This window comes from Pogoniulus pusillus, chromosome 6 (genome assembly GCF_015220805.1).
Source record: "Pogoniulus pusillus isolate bPogPus1 chromosome 6, bPogPus1.pri, whole genome shotgun sequence".
In the NCBI taxonomy this organism is placed as follows: domain Eukaryota; kingdom Metazoa; phylum Chordata; class Aves; order Piciformes; family Lybiidae; genus Pogoniulus; species Pogoniulus pusillus.
The window spans coordinates 35,252,206-35,273,606 of NC_087269.1; the positions used below are offsets into that span (position 1 = coordinate 35,252,206).

The 21,401-nt window shown below is 43.0% G+C and overlaps 1 protein-coding gene across 2 annotated transcripts in view; it reads right to left on the minus strand.

Moving 5' to 3' along the window:
• JMJD1C (jumonji domain containing 1C) overlaps positions 1–8,567 on the minus strand; it is a 178,726-nt gene extending 170,159 nt beyond the window's left edge. The window contains exon 1 of one of the 2 annotated variants that reach the window (XM_064145197.1): positions 8,456–8,567. Coding sequence is in view for 1 of the 2 variants with exons in the window: in XM_064145196.1 (XP_064001266.1) it covers positions 7,714–7,872 (159 nt within the window). In the remaining variant the exon portion in view is untranslated. Of the gene's footprint in view, positions 1–7,713; positions 8,035–8,455 lie in introns of those variants that run through there. The other variant, XM_064145196.1, reaches the window with a different exon arrangement.
• Positions 8,568–21,401: the final 12,834 nt, after the last annotated feature.

Here is a 21,401-nt window from a genome sequence, read left to right on the forward strand (position 1 = left end):
TGAAGTGCCATATGGTAAACGCATCAGGAAACTGCTCAGGGTTAAAAAAATTAAGCCAGCAGTGCCACCAAGAGAAATGTCTGTGGAACCACAGTCTCCAAAAAAACATTGCCATGGAAAGGTCAAGCTAAAAGCCTTAACTCTTACCGTGCACCTTTTGTGCCCATGAAGCTCTAAGCAAGAGCACATGAATTAGCTCAAACCTCATTTCAGCTATGTACGTTGAGGCTGTCTCGTCAGCAGATTAAGTTGCCTCATGCCACTTAATTCTGAAAAGCGTTAACAGCTGCTTACAGAAAAATAATATTTTAAAGAAAATTACTGGAACACAAACCAGCAAAATCCCCAAGGTTGTTCTAGTTCTCCTTCTCTCATTCTGGCTTTAAACACAAAAGTTAGCAAAACATTGGAATAACATCAACTAACAAGAGTAACTTTATAAATGAGTCAATATACTGAAGCAATACAGCATTAGTTTAGCTTAAAATTCTCTTCCAGCACCAAAAATTGAGCTGGTTACAAGCAGAGAGGGTCTCAGTCCCTGCCTAGTAGGGGAAACCATTCCTGCAGCAACACCAAATTACAGTGCCAAAAGCATGGAAGTGGGCAACAACACTATGTCATAGCAGTGTGTCTTTAAGACATTCAGCTTATTTCCCATCTCAGAAAAAGGTCTCACATGGTAAATACTTCCCTTCAGCAAAAGCAGGAGTGGTTTACTAGGTCCTGCTGAAAGGGTGAAACAAGCCTGATTGCAGCACAGGTTCAAGATCACTGATGGAACTAGGCATCTCTACAATTCTCTGATAGTATGATCAGAAGGTAGTCAAGCTTTTTATTGGCCAAATTTGAGAAGCACCACTCTTAAAACTGACTCAATCTGACATCAACAGTTCTTCTCTTCTCAATCAGGTTTTGACATTTTGGTACGTGTACAAAAAAGAATCAATCTTTATGATGCTTATGCCCTGGGATTTTTGGGTTTGTTTGGGGTTTTTTGGTGGTTTGGGTTTTTTTTTTAATGTTTTGTTTTGGTTTTTTTTGCAACAACTCTAAAGATTTATTTAAACATCTGACGTAATGCAAACATGGAATAACACCTGATTTGTAAGCATGGTATATAAAAGGCAAAAGTGAAGCCTTTTTTGATTAACATCTGGTGTATTTTTCTTAAAAACTTACGAGAGATTTAAACATAGGATCAAAGCTTTTTTCCTCCCATTTTGTTCACCGTTGCCTACTTTACAACTACGAGGCAAATTAATAAACTGATTTATCCCTAACACAGGACAACTTCATTCTGTTTGCAATCTTGACATTCAGATAAACTTTCCTCCAAATCTATCAGTGTAAATATGTTTACTTATTGTTCTGCATCATTTTCAGATCTCTAGTAGTAGAAAGCAAAGAGGAAAAGGCAGAGTATACAGCATTAAATGCTTGTGAGCAATTTCGTAAGAATAATCCTGTGTTTGATCTTTTTGTCACATTACTCTCAAAGAGATACTCCTACCCAACACTAACTGAACTAATTCTGGAAGACAGATGAGGTGACATTCACAGGCACAGGATGACAATCTCAATCTTATTAGAAACACAGAAAGGAAGTGTAAAGTTTTCTTTACTACTGAGCCAAAGAAAGATTGCCCAGCTGATACAGCACAAAAATTGGCTTCAATACTGATACAGAACAGTAGAAACAACTGATAATGGTCTAACTACTGTTGCGTTTTGAGCTTCATTCGCTCCTTTAAAACCATCCTGCAACAGCACACTCCCTGTCTGGATGCAGAGGTAGTAGTGACATGATAAACTCTGGCATGTTTTCAGCATCATCTCCAATAGCTGGAGTAAATAACGTGACAGGCTTTTCACCGCCAACTTGTTCTCCATCTTCAATCCAGATGCTGGTACAAAAATAAGTAAGATTTTTAAATTCCACTAACCACCACCACCAAGCCATGCACAACTAGTTTAATGCACATTTCTGTGTCTTTCAGTTCTTTCCGGAGTTAACAAGTAAAAGATGCAGATTGTGCACTTTCAAAATATTGAATGAAAAAAACTTAAATACTACCTTAGTGGAAGAAAAACAGAGGACAATGCAAAATACTACACTAAAAATCTATATATGGCAAAAAACAAGCAGTCTACAGAAGTACAATTTCATGCCGGTATGACAAAGTCATACCACATTCATAATGTTTGGGAATGCAGAAGCAGGAAGAAGAAAACAGTTGCAGGTCATAAAACGCTTGGGCAAGGGCAGCTCCACACACAATGAAGACAAATTTAACTTCATCTTTTAGTGAGAAACTCCCAGCATATGGAGTACTTCTCTAAAACATCTTATTTTCCAATCATCAGCAATTATTTCAAATTATTTTCATGTTATCTGTAATACAATACTAATAAGTTTACATTACATTCTATGAACTTCCATTTTCCTGTTGAGTGAGGGCAAACTCAGCTAAAATAGACCTATGAAGTCTACTGCTGTCTTCAAATAGCTTTACCAGGCAGTGAACTTTTAACTATTCCCTGTTTACAAATTACCAAACATGGGATACTTAAAAAAAACAACAAAACAAAACACCACAATTTACCAAAACTATTTCTCTACTATTTTCCCCACGGTATCTTTTACTAATTTAACTGTAAATAAAAATCAAACAACGACTAAATTCAGTTTTTTTCTGGAGATCTCTAACATGGTGACTTGTACCATTTAGTAATCGTACATGGGGTAATACTGTGATAATATCTGCCTATGCAAGACAAAAATTACTACCCAAGTACTCAATTCCTGACTTCATATTCCAATCCATGGATGTCATTGCAGAGAAATTCACACATTCACAACTGCATAATTACAGAATCACAGAATTAATCAGGTTCTGAAAGACCTCTGAGATCATCAAGTCCAACCTATCACCCATCACCATCTAATCCACTAAATCATGAAATCAAGTGCCACATCCAGTTTCTTTTTAAACACTTCCAGGCATGGCAACTCCACAACCTCCCCAGGCTGATCATTCCAATGGCCGATCACTCTTTCTGCAAAGAGCTTCACAGTATCACAGTATCACCAAGGCTGGAAGAGACCTCATAGATCATCAAGTCCAACCCTTTACCACAGAGCTCAAGGCACAGTATCACAGTATCACCAAGGTTGGAAGAGAGCTTCTTCCAACAAGAAGTCTAAACATCCGTGGCACAGCTTGAGACTCTATCCCCTCATTCTGTCACTCGTGTCTGGGAGAAGAAACCGACCCCACCTGTCTACAACCTCCTTTCAGGTAGCTGTAGACAGCAATAAGGTCCCACCTGAGCCTCCTCTTCTTCAGGCAAACAATTACAAATCACTGCAACTTATAACTGTATTTTTTAATTAAGAGTCATACATTATGCATTTAAAAGCTTATTTCCACTTTCTCTTTCATGCAGAGAAAATATATGTCTGAATATGTGACCATATCCAATACCAAACTGCATAAAAATTCACAGAACTCAAGAACACTTCCAGTAAGCAAAATAACTGCAACTATTGGATCTTGATTTTTAAAAAGTTACTCCTCTAAATAATCACTTTCCAAGCATAATACAGGAAAACATCTCTGTCATCAACACGGCAAATCTTGGCAGTAGTGACTAAATAGACATTTTGCAACCTATGACCCAGAAAGCAATTCTTAGGAGACAGCAAAGACCAGGGAGATCGCATGGCAGAGACTCCACCTCTTCCCTCCTGACAGTTTCTTTATCTGCCCAGAGTTATCACTGCAATCTGAGCAGCACATGGGCTTTTCCAGGCAATTCACAGTAAGGGAAAATAAGAGTTCCCAGATTCCTCTAATAACACTCACTGTTACCTAAGAAAAGTACTTCTGAATCCTCTTAATGGCTGCTGAAATATACACATATATACACAGATATATAGGAGTTTTTTTAGTTTATTTTTACATAAATGCTTTACATGCTAAAGAAATATTCCAGAATGAAAGATCAAGAAGTCTAACTACAAAGTTATGACTTAGAACATGAACATCACTAAGAAAACTGGATTAAACTGTATACATTGCACACTTTGTACCTGTGTAACATGTTTTAGAACATCTATAAACACTACAGGATGACTAAGGCAGCAGCATGATTCCCAAATCCTGGCAAAGACCTGCATGAAATGGCAAGAACATTCATCTTCCAGAAACCAAACAATACTTGAAATTGCTGTGCACTATTCTCATCAATATTTTCCAATACCAGCAAATTATCAGGAAATCTGAGGAACACAAAATATCCATAAAACAAAAGGAGAAAAGACACTTAGATTATTTTTCTCTTTCTTTGTAAAACAAGTGCATTAATTTAAAGAAAAGCTAAACACTACATATCAGCTATGCTGCAATCACCAAAAGTGTAAAGAGTCTTTTAATAGTTTCATTAAGCAGAAAAGGCCTATCAGGAAGAGACTGAATATTTGAGTTCTTTTATTCCTTTTCTTTCCAAGACAATAATATCAACTACAAAAATGCTCATTACTTTGGTTATGAAAATACAGTCATGAAACTAACTTAGCAGCGTATGACAACTGGAATCTTCACTCGCCTGCTCACCAGCGAGGAGCACCTCGTCCAGCCTTCAGGTCTGGTGTTCCTGATTTCATTAGTAGTTTTGTTTACAGCAGAACTAATGAAGCTTGGTTTCCTGTGGATTTGCTCCTACGAACCCTGTGGCCACTTCACGCTAATTAAGTCAGTTGCCTCTAAGCTTGTCCATGTCTCCCTAAGAACCTTCACCTCATAAAACTCTCCATTTGTCCACGTGTTCCCATATCCAAACGCGCTTACTTTTGTGCCTTTGTTACTGCTCAGTTCTTTCTCATGCCTTTAAACCCACCTTCACATATCATCGGCTTCATCCCTCATCACCCACCTATCCCTGCACGGTGCTACACAAGAGGCAGCATATGCTGTAGCTGGTCTGAAGCTCAGTGCATGCCGGCTGGTCAGCTGGAGACTGCCTCTTTGCTTCCAAGAGAAGCATACAAAAAGCCATGACATCCTTGTCTCTACGGTTTTTTGGGAGGACAGCTCTTGTGTCCCCCTCATGTCACTCTTCATAAACTGGAGGAAGACAATTTTAGATCTCTCCCTGCTCTTAAACTAGTTGAAACTAACTGTATGGTTCACAATTGTTAAAGAAAAAAAAAAAGACACAAAGTCGATGAAAATTATACTTCCTTCTGAAACCAGGATGAAAAGGTAACTTCGTTCTGGTTGGTTAAAAAGCACCCTGAAAATGCCCAGTGCTATTCTTCTCTCATACTGCAGCTGAAGACATCTTTATTTCTGCAATGCCGGTCCTACTCAGGGAGACCAGGAATATGCGAAATTGACAAAAAGTCAATTTCAGCATTTTTATGTTGCACCCTGTGGGCAGCAATGAAACTGTCAACAAGAATTACTATTTCACTCCACTGACAAATAGCAGAAGGGTCTGAAGCTATTCCTAGGGATAGCCACCTCAACACTAAAGCCATGGAAGGACAAGAACAGCACTCATTCCATCTAGGATAGTACATGTGAAACCAGGGCAATAAAGAAAATGCCCCTTCACTAGGAACAGAGGAAGTGCATACTCATGAACTTCTAAGTCCATGTTAATTACAGATGCAAAAGCAGAGCCTAGCACACAAAAACTACCTGTTGCTAATAGAAACCTTATCATTTCTTCCTCTGCCTTTGTGACTTATACCTGTTTGTGCCCTGGGGACAGAGAACAGCTAACACAAAACTCCAAATACTGCATTTAAAGGGAGCAACAATGCTCCAGTAGTTAAGTATTAGTCTGGGACTCACTAGACCTAGAGAGCATTTCCAAAACCTTCCCAGGCTTCCAGCACAGCTAGTGAAACTAGGAGTATATCTACATAACATAATGCAGTGCTGTGTAGGTAGCTCAAACACCAGAAAGAATACAGCCATGCTAGCACTGCCCTGCACCCAGGCTTAAGTATCCATCCAGCTTCTCAAGGAGTTTGGATCTACCCAAACAATACTCCACTATAGCATGTAAGCATATCTTCAATCATTTTGCCTCAGACACTGGCTGTAATGTTACAGCTCTTCACTACAAGGAATTGTAATGAAAGAATTATCTGAAGAGAAAAACTCTAAGACACCAAAGTTAGGAAGAAGACCAAGTACCTTCAAGAGGCATCACGCTTTACCCATATAACATCACAGATACAACCCCTGAAACACCCTGCTTTAGCATCCTTTCTCTTATTTCCGCCCCTAGAGGTTATGGCTCTGACTTGAAAATGTTAGTAAACATCTCTTTAAATCTTATTCTGTCTTTCCATAACAGTATATAGATTCTAGATAATATTACCCTGCAAGAATAAAATCCAAAACCGGTTCTAAAATTAAAGCATTCTTGAGTATTCTCACACATAAGCAAAAGTTGAAAAGACAAACCACTTCATAAAGAAGGGCATGAAGAACATGCTACTTGAATTACAGATGGAGTGAGAATGAAAAAAAAATCAACCCACAATACAATAACAAAGTATCATTTCAAGGGTCACGTACATTCTCTTTCTAAAACAATGCCTGAAATCTGGGATTTATCAAAACAGACAATCTTAATTTTGTGATTCACTTCTTACACCAAGTAATCAATAGTCTCTAAAGCAAAGCAGTTGTCTTCTTGATGAGTTTGTGAAAAAGGCAACATTCCAATCCAAATCGTGATCGGCTGTGAACACCTCTCCCTTAACAGCAGCAATACCAATTGCCCAGCCTTTTTTCACTCTATGTAATGCTCATTTACATAGTCGTGACATTTTTAAATGTGCTTTAAAAAGCACAGATAGCATAAAAATATAGAAGAAGAAAACCACAACACTAACAGAACTCTCATTTGACCACAGAATTCACAAATATAATAACGACCACGTCCACGGAGCACAATAGAAGTCCATTTTACAGATTATGCATTCAGAACACTAACCCAAGGAAATCCTGGTCGTGTCCCCCCGCCTCCTCCCGCAATAAGAGTGTGTCTGGACACAACGGGACATATCCTGGCTCCTTCGCTAACCTCTACGCGCATTCCTACACCCCTTAGGAAAACAGTGACAGTCGACATAAAAGGAAGGGAAACAATGACATTCTTTTAATAACAACGTTCACTACCGAGTCAAGTGCGTTAGACCCAGCCGGTTAGCGCTACATGACGACAGTTTCTGCATTCCCCTGGACCAGACGCATTCTCTCCTAGCCCGAGTTCTGCCGCTCGACGCACAGACCAATTTTTCCTTAAGGGCCCGGCCAGGTACTCACCCTCTCCCATCCCCACTGCTGCCCGGGGCGGCTGCAGGGCCGGAGCCCTGCAAGGGGTACGAAAGGGGCCGACACCTCTGTCCCCCACCCGGCGGCCGCACACACCAGGGCGAAGCGCGCCTCGCCCTGGCCTCGACCCCCGGCGGCGGCGCAGGCTCCACGTCAGCCGGCCCTCGCGCCCCCGGCCCCTCGCCGCGCTGCTGACACGCACTTTCCCCCCGCGCCCGCCGCCCCCTACTCGAAGGGCTGTGTCACGCCGAGCCCGCCCGGGCCGCCTCTGTGCCCCACGCCGCTGCAGGCCCCACGCCGCCGCCTCGGCACCGCCGCAGACCCCCGGCATAGCACGAGACGCGGCTCTTACCGCCAAGTCGGGGCTGTGGGAGTCCCGCTGGGAGACAGCGCGGATGACCCCGGCCCGCCAGCGCCCGCTCTCCGGCGGCTCCTCGCCGCCGCCGCCGCCGCCGACGCACAGAAACCGCTTCCCCACCAGCTCCGGCCGCGTCTCCACCGCCACCGCCATGGCCGCCGCCGTGCAAGCACCGCACCAGCTACCGAACCCACTCCTCTACGGGCCGCCCATGGCAGGAACGGCGCGGAGCGGAGGCAGGCGCGGAGCTCTTGGCCTCAGCGGCGGGCTGGGTCGGCGCCCCTCGGCCGGGCCGGCGCCGCGGGGCCGCTCCGCCGCTGCCGCCAGCAGCCTGACACAAACACTGAGGGGCGGGGGAGGGCTGGGGGCGCGCGCTCCCTCCCTTCTTCCCTCCCTCTCCCTCTCCCTCTCGCGCGCGCGCTGAGCTGCTCGCTCGCCGGCTCGCTCACCGCCGCGCTGCGGCCCCGACCACTCCGCCCCTGCAGCCCACTGCCATGGAGACCAGCACCGCGCACCGTCTCCCTCCGCCAGGCAGCGCACCGTGAGGGGCGACGGGCCGCCGCCGCCGCGCGGCAAAGAGTCCAGCCGCCCGATGATCGGGGCCCCGCAAGAGCTTCTGCCGGCAAGGCAGGCGTTCTGCTAGGTGATTCCGTCCGGCGGAGGTCACCTCCCGCCGGGGAACCCCGGACGCTGCCCCCACCCCGGCCCAGCCGCGCGGCGGAGATGCGTCTCTCACCTGCCCCCAGCGCGGGCGGCCCCCGGCCCCGCCGTCTGGGAAAGCGCGGGGAAAGCAGCTCCGCGGAGATCCGCACCGGCAGCCTTTCGCTCTCAATTCCGGTCCTGCGGCGAGGTTTCGGACGCTTCCCCCAGCTGCCAAGGGACTGCCCTGGCCCCGCCGGCTTCTCCAGTCTACCTAAGGTACGTGGCTCTGGGAGGTGTAACTGCTGGGACCGCTACCATGAGCCAGGCACTGCACAGATGAGGGTTCGAACTAGATCTGCTCTCTGCAGCACCTTTATCCTCAGTTTAACTTCTTAGCAGCTTAACAAAATCTAGCACCCACCTCTCCCTACGACAAACGAGCCCACATAACTCCATGGGAATGCAACGGTTTTTTTTGGTCCATCATGAGCTTTTCCACAGGCACAACATTTCAGACCTAGAAGACATTATTTGATACTTCTGAATGCAAGTCAAGGAAGGATACTTGAGCAGTCAGCTCCCACACGTGCATATTCTTCAGCTGAGATCTTGGTTTGTAGTACAAAACAAAGCCATGTTCCCTGGCAGCTGCTATCAGCTTGCTGTTTTTCCACGAAGCCTGTAGTCATGCTGTAGTAAGGCCATGTTTGCCTTTCAAGAGGTTTTCCTTCATGTTATCTAGATGCATCATGTTTCTTTACTGGTATGCTTGCTCTCAGGAGAGCAGGTTAATGATCTCTTATCTGGCACTAGAAAGCAAATTTGAATTGTGCATTAAAAGAAAACAGATAGTGAGGCAAAAGCAATAAATCAAGAACACAAACTTAGCACGTTCCCATGTATTTCAGTGGAACAAGTAACTTCTTGTATAAAGGAAGTTAATTAACAGAAAGCAAGGGGAAAGAAAAAAACAACACCATAACAGATGAATCAATTCATCATTTGCCATGACAAGTTTGTTCACAGTATTAGAATAACCTACAAGACATGACATTTATACCAGAACCTACAGCTGCCTGGCATTCCATTGGCAGTAGGCTACAGATGCATGGACACGTGGTCCCTAGAATCTGTAGAATGAATTTGAGTTAAATGACGTCTTCATGCACATTTCAGAGTAATGCTACAGCCAACAAAATGTCCTTCACTCTTGTAGAATGAGCAAATATTATCTCAGTACACAGCAGTTACTCATGTAAGGTATAAAAAGAAATTACAAGGACAACTAAAGAAATATAAATCATATAAAATCTCTCTGTAGTTTTATTAGAGTCCCTCTTGTTTAGCCAAAGAGCAATTTGAGATTACTATTGAATTATACACTTAAGTATATTAAATTAGCATGCAACAAACCATAAAATATACCCAAAAAAGCCAAGTGATATGATTCTGACTGAACTTGGGAATTTATCACAGAATGCCAAAGTATTATAACTAAAGTATTCTAGGTTTGTTCCAAAAGTTTGCATCATGTAGTGCCAACATACACCAGAATTATGTTTTAGTATGCATTAGAATTCACCATTGTTCAAGGATGTATCATGTTATAGTTACCACCTGAAAATATCGATATGATCAAGTAACATCAACATTTAGGTGTAAATTCCCATGGTCAGCTGTCACATCCCAGGTGCCAACTAAGAAGAGCAGGACCATTATCTAGCTCCTCACCACACCACCAAGCACTCTGCTCCTTCAACAGCTTTCCATATAGACCAGCAGAAGTGAGCTTAAGAAGAGCCCTGCCACATCAGGGTAGCTTCCCTCCCCAGTCACACCCTAACTCAGCTCTTCTCTTTCAATTCTTTGACTTTGAACAGCTCTCATTATCCATATGTGCTTTAGGAAGGTCAAAATTACTACATTCAGTTGGGTCAGAATACAAGAGACCTATGGGTTGCTCAATACGCTCTCCACCTTCAGTAACTTATTTTCTTTGTTCACCCATTTCTTCTTTGCTTCTTCCTTCTCTCCATATTTCTCTGCAAAGTGCTGGAAACTGTGAGTGTGTTATATGCTCAGGATGTGCCTAAGTCAACACAGCCTCTGTCTGTAACAAAACAAAGTAATGGTGCTGTGGCCCAAGGTCTGAAGACAGCCTAGAAACCAACTCCTACAGAGTTTGTGCTGTATCACACTTCAGCAGGACTTCTTCCTTTGTTAGAAGCCATTGTAGGTGTCAAATTAATACACTGATTACCCTTTCAAAGCAACACCTCCTCTATTTCTTTGAGGAATATTATGCAATACTTGAACTGACATTTCCGAGTACCAAAATTCGCAGGATTGAAAACATTAGCAATGGTATGAAAGAAGTGTCACAATGAAGCCACTGCTCATTGTGACACTGCTGATCTTGATTACTCCAAGAAGGCCAGAGGAACTGTCCCCTTGGGCATAGCGACACTCAGGGCCAGGTGCCCATTGGCAATACCAAAGCAGAAATGACAGTTTCAGGCTGGAAGAGTCCAGATTAAAAAAGAAAAATGCTTTCCTTGGGAAATTAACTGCAGGTAAACTCCCCCATTGCAGCCCTGTGTGGCCCCAGTGCAGCTTTGGTAGTAAATATAAACTCACAGAGTGCAAGGGCTTGGAAGGGACCTCAAGAGACCATTGTATACGAGTCCCCTGCAAAGCAGGACTACCTAGGGCAGGTCACACAGGAAGACCTCTGGACAGGTTTTTCAGATCTCCAGAGAAAGAATTTCCACCATCTTCCTGGGCAGCCTGTTCCAGGGCTCCATCACCCTCACAGTAAAAAAGTTTTTTCTCCAGCTGAAATGGAATTTCCTGACTGAGTTTACATCCATTGGCCCTTGTCCTATCACTGGGTATAACTAAAAAGAGACTGGTTCCATCCTCCTGAAAGCCACCTTTCAGCTATTTGTAGATACTGATAAGATCCCCTCTCAGCCTTCCCTTTTCCAGACTAAATAGACTCAGATCACTCAATCTTTCCTCATAAGAGAGATGCTCTGTTCCCTTCATCATTCTCATAGCCCTCTGTTGATCTCTCTGCAGTAGTTCCCTGTCCCTATTAAACTGGGGAGCCCAGAACTGTAAGCAGTACTCCAGATGTGGTCTAACTAGGGGCGAGGAGAATCTCCCTTGACCTGCTGGGCACACTCGTCTTAATGAGTTTACTATTGGCCTTCTTGGCCAACAGGACACTTTGCTGTCTCATGGATAACTTATCAACCAGGACTCCAAGGTCCTTCTCTGCAGAGCTACTTTACAGCAGGTCAGCCCCTAACCTTTATTGGTGCATGGTGTTATTCCTCTCCCCAGGTGCAGGACTCCACACTTACCCTTGTTGAAATTTAATAGGTTCATCTTTGCCCATCTGTTCAGTCTGTCCAGGTCCCAGTGGACAGCATAGCCTGGCAGGGTGTCAGCCACTTCTCCCAGTTCTGTACCATCAGCACATTTGCTGAGGGTACACTCTCTCTCTTCAGCTAGGTCATCGATGAAGATATGGAATGAGACTGGACCCAGCACTGACCTCTGGGGAACGCCACTAGCTACAGGTCTCCAACTGGACTCTGCACCATTGATCACAACCCTCTGGGCTCTGTTTTTTAGCCAGTGACTGATGAATTCAACCACCAAGATTTACAGGCAAAGTAAAAACGTTCTGCTGACCCAACAATGAAAAAGCAACACTGACACTACATGTGACCTGATTGGTCCATCCTCTCATCCAGATTGTACCTCAGACTGACACTAACCACTGATCCTACCTGAAAGAGACACCTGAGTCCTGCCATAAAGGCAATGATAGGGGAAACAAGACTCAACATTCTATAGCTTCAGATATCAAGAAAAGCTATATCCATGATTTTAGAAAATCACTGCATCTTCCATTTTTGCTGTCATTGAAAAAATATTGATGGTGCTGTTTGTATCTTCAACAAATGGCTTCTGTAGCTAAATACCCCACTTCACCTGGGTATTTAATCATCTGAAAAGGCTGTCATGCATATGGTATGTTAACAGAATCCTATAGCACAGATTACTGTATGAAGAGTTTTTCATCCCACTATTTTAAGTCACACTTCCTTGAAAGTATACATCTTTATTGAGAGCTATTCATAACTTCCAGGTTGAACATTTGGAATTGTAACAACTCTTCCATTTTTGTGCTGTATACTTTTAGATCTATTTTACCTTTCCTTGGGATTCCTCTGAATCTATAATTCCTTAGAAATTTGGAAAGGCATATTTAATATTTTCCATTGTTCAGCATCAGAAAATTAAGAACCTGTATTTTATGGAAACTTGCATCATTTGTTTTAAAAGTTTCCTAACTTGAAAATTCATAGTGAAGAGAAAGCTATTTTTCCTCACTCACCAGTTATTTCTACTACAAAGCTAACTTTTTACTTCCAGCTGGTTTACCTTATCTTCTGTACAGAGTCCAATGGCTTTTTTTAATTCATCCTACCAAAAGCATCTTCTTCCTTGGAAACAAAACTCTGTGAATGGTGAAACAGTCCTTGAGCATTGAATGGGACACAAAGAGGTCATTGAGAGAATGTGATTATTTATAAAGACAATTTGATGCAGGTGCAAAGGCAGCTTTGAACACCTGGGGGTGCAAAGGTGCAGGACAGTAAGAGCTGTGGTTCATGGAACTGCCTCTCCTGCTCTACCACTATCATCCTATATGGTGATTTACTCGTATTTACATCACTGTATACAACCACAATTCCATCTGGGATTATCGACTGACCACTCTTGATCTTTTCCCGTGTCTTTGCTTTCTCACTTGTAAAAAGCCTGCAAATTTACTGCTATATTTACATTTCAGGCAGAGGCATTCCCTTCAGGACTTTCTTGATACCATTCTGGCTATTGCTACAACATAAAAAAGGAAGAACATTTAACTTTAATGCATTTGTGAATCACTGTGGCCATATCTGTAGTAGAAAAAGCTGTAGTTCACAGGGTACCACTTCATCAATGCTGACAACAGTAAGGAACACTACTGAGCCTCCATGTGCTGTTTTCACAGTCAAATTGTAGCCCAGAACAGAAGAATACTCACAGCATGCTCTGATGTAGACATTTCTTTCTGTTCTCATTAATGAGCTATCACCAAAAGATAGCTGAAAAAATTAAATAGGGCCTTCAACTCATCTCTTTCCATGTTTGCTGACATCTTATAATATTAAACCTTCCTCATTTCCCACCTTCTCTTCTTGTCGCCCTCAAACACTTAACCACTGCCTTACACTTGAGCCAGCAAAGCAGTGCTTGTGAGCATCCCACATTTGTTTTAAATACACAGTCAGCCATCTCAGCCCAGTGAAACTGCAGGAAAGGGTTCTGCTGAGCCCTGGAACTTTGCCCTGGAACTGTTGAGATGGACTCACCCTTTGTCCTCTGGTGGGGGGGTTGGCATCACTTTCAGCAGTTGCCCCTGCTTTCTGCATTAGGTATGTAACTGCAGCTGGAGAGCAGAGCATCCTTAGGCCAGCGCTATGCCTTGATACCAAACAACTTTTCACACTTCTAATTTTACTCTCTATAGAGGTAAAAAGCAGAGGCTGGGGGTAATAGAGACAGCAATGCTGTCCGTTTCCACCTTTCCCTGAATAACTACAAGCTTAATTCCTCAGGTGAGACTTCCACATTCTGCTTTGGTCTTCTCAAATGTCTTCCTCTAGAATAACCTCCAGAATTTGGCTGGGGGAAAATGTTCTAAGTTCCACAGATGGAAGATGCCCATTTACTGGCTGGCTGTTGGTCACAAAGTGCAGGTGCAAGCACTGAGAGCAAAGATGGTACACAAGCTGTGGCAGCACATTTTGGTAGCAGTTTTCTGGCCATCCTAGTGATGTTAGATCTCCAAGTTTGTTCCCTACTTTTCAGCAAGCTTCTTGAGGCTTTGGTACTTGTCATGAACCAGACTGAGCTTTAAGAGCATCTCTCAGGAAAATGCATGCTTCTCCCAGACAATCAGCAACAGAACAAGGGGACACAGTCTCAAGTTGTGCCAGGGGAAGTATAGCTGGATGTTAGAAGGAAGTTCTTCACAGAGAGAGTGATTTGGCACTGGAATGGGCTGCCCAGGGAGGTGGTGGAGGCACTGTCCCTGGAGGTGTTCAAGAAAAGACTGGATGGGGCACTTAATGCCATGGTCTAGTTGACTGGCTAGGACTGGGTGCTAGGTTGGACTGGATGATCTTGGAGGTCTCTTCCAAACTGGTTGATTGATTCCATGCTGTAACATTCAGAACAAAGTCTCAGGACTGAGAACCATTATTTAGCTGAGGGGATCTGCCAATAGAACAAAACTCCAGAAGAAATCTGTCATATTCAGAGACAGAAATATTGACGTTCCTCTGGAAAAGGCATGCATTTTGTCAGGCTGCTCCCAACAGTGATGCTGTTCTTCTGTCAATCACTTGGACATAAAACTTGAAAACAGTTATCCCTAAAAATGGATTATCACCTTCCCAGGAACGTTCCTCCCATGCATCTAAGTTGTATAAAGGGCAGTAGGTGCTTTGCTACTGCTGGCAGAGCACTGGGTAGTGGTGCAGCTGGGTGTATAGAAGTGCCTGATTCTCTCATCCAAGTTCCTGGAGCACCAACTTCGTGGGTATTTTTATTTACTGTTAGATAATGCTAAATGTTTGGCTATTGCTATCTCTGTGTTCTTACAATTAGTAAGCTTCTAATATTAGCAGATGGGCAACAGTAAAAATATTTTTTTTAAAAACCCAAACAAAACCAAACCCATCCCTGAAAACACACACAACCCTGTGGAGGCAGAGACTACTTCTGTGGCAGGCATTGATCTCAGTTTAAGTCTCCCAGAATCTTAGAGAGGAACTTCTTACTGTGTTGGATTAAAGGGGATTAAGTAGATCAATTTATGTGTAGGTATTGTCATTGGTGAAAAGGATAGGATATATTAACCACCAAAATAAATGTACAGGTCTTTTTTGAATTAACTGAGAACCAGATAAGGACTCTTACCTTCACTGGAGACTACCTGTGTATCATGAAATAAAGACAGAAAAGGGAAACTGAGCAAGTATAGTTAGCAAGAACCTTCTGTTCCAAGTGCTTCAGTCCACCATGTGTGGGCTGCTGTGAGCACCTTGAACAAATCTGAACTAAGAGACAGAAGTCTTGTAATGATTAGTACTCTCTACATAGCTTTATCTATATATATCTCAAATCTTCATCAACATATTTTAAAAACCACTCTTAAGAGCTGTAGTGGTGCTGCTATCCAGGTAGCTTCCTGTTACTAAACCTCCAGTTTCAGTAGGAACTTATATTGGGTTTCTAGTCACTTTTGGAAGAAGTGACTCTTGCCGACAGCAGCTTTAGACTGAAATCACTTGGATGTTGATACTGCTGATCCTGATATAACTAAACCAGGTGATGGTTGTGTTAAGGATGTGGCTTAGCATGCTGCTATATACTATACATAATAAAAAGCTAATTAAATGTTTTGAGGTCTAGAGAATCTCTAGAGCTGAGATGAGTTTAGTTATCATTAAACTATGTGCTAGGTAGGAGGGCTACAAGGATGATTAAAGAACTGGAGCACTGCCTTATGAGGAGAGGCTGAGAGACCTAGGACTTTTTTGTCTGCAGTGGAGAAGACTGAGAAGGGATCTAATAAATGTATATAAATATCTGAGGGCTGAGTGTCAAGAAGGAAGGGACAGGCTCTTCTCACTTGCACATGTGATAAGACAAGGGGCAACAGATGTAAACTATAGCACAGGAAGTTGCTCTTCAACATGAAGAACTTTTTTACTGTAAGGGTCGTGGAGCACTGGAACAGGCTTCCCAGAGATGTTGTGGAGTCTCCTTCTCTGGAGACTTTCAAGACCTGTCTGGATGTGTTCCTGTGTGACCTGTGCTAGATTATGTAGTTCTGCTCTGGCATGGGGGTTGGACCCAAAGGTCTCCAGAGGTCCCTTATGATCCCTAACATCCTGTGATCCTGTGAAGATGATGTGACAATGTTACTTATGGCTACTTCCTTCTTGAAAAAAAAAAGAAGAAAGGTTGTTGGATCTTTCTGAAACTGGGGTAGAAAATGCTCACAATCACATTTGAGAAGGTGCTTTTAGCTAACTTGTTCTGTAGGGTTCTGCAATATCCTTTTTCCTCAGTTTCTACTGTCTTACTCCCACCTTACTGTTTTGCTACCAATTCCTCTACATTTTCTTGATGCAACTCTAGTGTTTTCCCTGTATCTATAGATCATCAAGCACAATTGCTTGATGTCAGCTTGTGTTAACTACTTTTTAACAAGCTTTTCTAATTGCTATTTTTCTGTGATGCTGGTTCTTCTTTCCTCCTGCCAGAAAACTGGCTCCAAAATGGATTAAAACCGATACACAGGTTTCTTTCCTTTATTCAAGCTGCCTGTTTTGTCGAGCTTCTGTGTCAGAAAAGGCTAATTAGTGTTATCTGTGTCCTGCAATTCAGTAATAGCCATCATTTAACAATATTTATCTCTTTGTTAAGGAATGTCTCAGTATTTCATAGTTTTGTGTGGCACAGAATGTAAACAAATGATGTTACAGATTTCATGCTGATCAAGCAAAAGGATTTTCTTACTGCTTCTGGGACTGTTATCTCAATTAAAACTATCACAAATTTTGTACTAAGACAGTAACTTCTTCAGTTATTTTACTGTTCTTATCAGGAGTGTTCCAGAGTCTGTCACATTTGTTAAGGCTATACTCAGAATTTGTCCTGGAAAGGGAATTGATTTAAGTCTGCCCTTGCTGAAAGAACTGTAATGGAACATCATATCTTATAATGACAATCTGAAAAGGCACAGACCTATATAAGCAGAGAGATGAGAAAGGGCTTGCTCATCTTCTTAGTCTTAAGAGCAGTGTTTGCTTGTTGCTGTGTAATTTAATTGAATGAAGAGATTGTCTCAGAGTTGTGGTTAGAAGGGAACTCTGGAGACAGTCTAGTCTGACCCCCCTGCTCAGAGCACAGTCACCTGCAGCAGCTGATGATTCAGTTATGAATTATGAATATTATTTTCCTTATGAATATTACATTTTATTATTAATATTTTTTAAATCTTGACAATTTCCTGAGACCCTTTGGATTTTTGGTCAACAGGAAGTAGTTGCACAGAATTAAACAGATTTATCAATCAGAACTTGGAAAACAGGAATGTGAAAACAGGAAAAATTCTAACTATGCTTATGGCATAGTCCTGCCTGACCAACCTGATCTCCATGTATGATCAGGTTACCCACCTGGTGAATGTGGGGAAGGCTGTGGATGTAGTCTACCTGGACTTCAGCAAAGCCTTTGACACCATCTGCCACAACAAGCTCCTGGCAAAGCTGGCAGCTTGTGGCTTGGACAGATTCACTCTGATATGGGTCAAGAGCTGGCTGGAAGGCAGAGCCCAGAGGGTGGTGGTGAATGGTGCCACATCCAGCTGGCAGTCAGTCACTAGTGGTGTTCCCCAAGGATCAGTCCTGGGCCCAGTCCCGTTCAATATCTTTAATGATGATCTGAACAAAGGGATTGAGTCTGGCATCAGTAATTTTGCAGATGACACCAAGCTAGGAGCAGTTGTTGATCTGTTGGGAGGGTAGGAGAGCCCTGCAGAGGGACCTCGACAGGCTGGATGGGTGGGCAGGGGCCAATGGGATGACATTTAACAAGGCCAAGTGCAGGGTTCTGCACTTTGGCCACAACAACCCCAAGCAGCACTACAGGCTGGGGACAGAGTGACTGGAGAGCAGAGAGAGCCAATGGCATCCTGGCCTGTATCAGGAAGAGTGTGGCCAGTAGGACAAGGGAGGTTATTCTTCCCCTGTAGCCAACACTGGTCAGGCCACACCTTGAGTATTGTGTCCAGTTCTGGGCTCCTCAATTCAAGAGAGATGTTGAGGTGCTGGAATGTGTCCAGAGAAAGGTGACAAAGCTGTTGAAAGGCCTGGAACACAAACCCTATGAGGAGAGGCTGAAGGAGCTGGGGTTGTTTAGCCTGGAGAAGAGGAGGCTCAGGGGGGACCTCACTGCTGTCTACAACTACCTGAAGGGAGGTTGTAACCAGGTGGGGGTTGGTCTCTTCTCCCAGGCAACCAGCAATAGAACAAGGGGACACAGTCTCAAGCTGTGCCAGGGGAGGTATAGGCTGGATGTTAGGAGGAAGTTCTTGCCAGAGAGAGTGATTTCCCATTGGAATGGGCTGCTCAGGGAGGGGTGGTGGAGTCACCGTCCCTGGAGGTGTTCAAGGAATGACTGGATGAGACACTTGGTGCCATGGCCTAGTTGACTGGATAGGGCTGGGTGCTAGGTTGGACTGGATTATCTTGGAGGTCTCTTCCAACCTGGTTGATTCTATGACTCTATGATTTTATGGAGTCCTAGCATTAACTCTGGCATATGTACTCATGATGCTTTGGTCCCTGAATAAGTTTCCTGTACAAAGATTCTTCCAAAACTTATTATAATGATCTTGAGGTAAAATACAAAATATTCCAGGCAGAGAGAAGGAGAGAAGAACAGAGTTGCAGCTGCTGAGATGCTAGTGCTATCGGTAAACAAACACATGGGTGCCAGGATTCCCAGTTAAGGAGCTGTGAATGGGGTGCTGCTCCCAGCAGAGGGTCAACACAGAAAGGCTCAGTGCAGAAAAGCAAGCTTTCTAAATTACCCCCCATTAAATACATCCTTTTGAAAATGAAACTTGCCAATAGGCACTAGCATCATTGTTCTGGCCAGTGAATTCAAGGCTTCATTCTCTGTGTGACCAAGCAGGCCCGTTGAGGGGCAGCACAAGACGCCTGATGCATGATGCTAAGCCCCTAGCCCTCAAGGCTTTGCTGGGGCCAAACACTTATTGTTTGCTCATCTAACTCCACTCCCAGACACACAACAGGAGGAGGAGAGCAAGGGTTAAAGTGGCCTGGCAGGATTTATGCCTACCAGGACAGTCAGGGAGAGAGGTTAAGTCCTAACTACAGGTAAAAAGGTCTAAAACTTAGAAAAGGCCATACTCTGTAGCTGAAGCATCACTGACAGTAAATGTGATTGTATTAGGAAAACCATTCTTGGAAAGAAGGATTAATGGAGAAAGATGTGCTCAGTCCTCAGTACAAACTACACAGGTCTGCAGGAGACCTACCTCCTTTCAATCAGTGGTCTTATGGTGGACATGCTCTCACTATGAAGTTCTAAATTGATTAATCTTACAGGTGCTAGAGGGAGCACTGTGCTACCCTCTTTGTATTTAGATATTGATCATGCTTTAAGAGCAGTAGGCCAAAACACTTGTTAGCTTGAATATTAGAGGTATCTGAAGGGAGACAAAAGGAGAAATAGCAATTGAAGATAAATCTTAATATCTTTGTCTTCTATTTTAATCCCTCCTTGTTACATTTCCCTCTTGATTGAAATGCGGTTTCCAGAAAACTTTGTTCTGATCTTACTGTGTTGCTGCACTAACTATATGAGAATATTTATTATTTGACAACACCTAAAGAAAGATGACCCCAACTTATAAAACATCGAGTTGCAATCCTTACTGCAGTGAGAGAATACAGTGTGCAAGGAACTTCCTCAGCACAAGCCAGTCTATATCTAAAAGCACTAGATGTAACTTGAACTTCAGAAAAGGCTAGCAAGTATTTTCTGCTGTCTTTGTAGTCCCAATGATGTTATTTACCTGAAGCAGACTTCAGATGATGGCACAGAGCTTTATTTGAAATGATTCAGAAAGGTCAAAGTCCAAGGCAAATGGTGAGTCAGCCTGTGGGCTGCACTGATGTCCTGGTCTGGGGTCTGATGTTCGCTTTACAGGAAGAAGCCTCTAATGGCTCTTATTAAACTCATAGTTTGAGACTCTCATGTGCCCAGATGTAATGCAAATCTGCTGTCTTTCTGGTTTGAAATTACTGACAACAGAAGGATGAAGTGGAATTTCAAGGAAATGGCTATAATAAGCACCACCACAAAGCCTCACGCTGCCTCAAATTTTCTCATGCCTTAGCCTGCTTTAAACCTTCTAAATTATGTTCCAGCAATTTAACACTTGTGTTTCATGTTAAGTTACTTTTTCTGTAGAAAAAAAGGGTCTGAAAGCACATATTTGGTGGTGACTACTAATCCAATTGAAGACTGAAGTAACTGAAACAAGGAATTTTAGTGGTGGTTATAGTTGTGATGCAACTCATCCACAGGGAAATAAAGTAAGGGGAGATAATAATGTCCTTTTTCTAGAATTTGCATTGCCTACAAGACTTATTTTGTGCTAAGGATGATGGCTCTTGGATACTTAATTTGTGTCTGAGAGACTCACTGTGTCAACCATGTAAACTTTATAGCCACTCAAAAGCCATACAGGTGGTTTTTTTTTTTAATTATTATTTGTTTGTTTGGTGGGTTTTGTTGTTGTTGGTTTGTGTTTGGGTTTTTTTTTTTTAATTCAGCTAATCAACACACTTTAACTGTTGTGCATCTATCATTTGTGGAGTTAGTGGTCTGAAATATCTCAGAGATCAGCTGCTAAGGTTCCTGAGTTTTATGTTGTGCTTTGGTTTTGTTTCTTTTTTCCCTGTTATTTCTGTTTTCATGTTTCTTAGTGGATTGTTCCTCAAGACACGGGAGAGAGGATGTAAAAGCATGTTTAAGAACTGTGTCCATACAGGAATATGGTGGCTATAACAAACCAACTCCTGGTTCCCATCTTCAACTTCTTTGACAGTGCCTTTCAGGGTAAATTTCTGATGTCTAACACTTCTTTTTGTAAACTTCTGTGAGACAAGGGATAAGCAAGAAAGGGCAGACCTCTGTGGGAAGAAGTTTTTGTCTAGACAGAGCATCGTTGACATAATAGAGATAATTGTTCCCTAGCCTCCTGCAGACTAGCAGCTCAGGGCAGCTACCGCAGCAATATATATATGCCTGTTAAACCAGAAGTTCTACCTATTGTTTCTCCTGCTTTCTTCACTTTGCACTGCTAC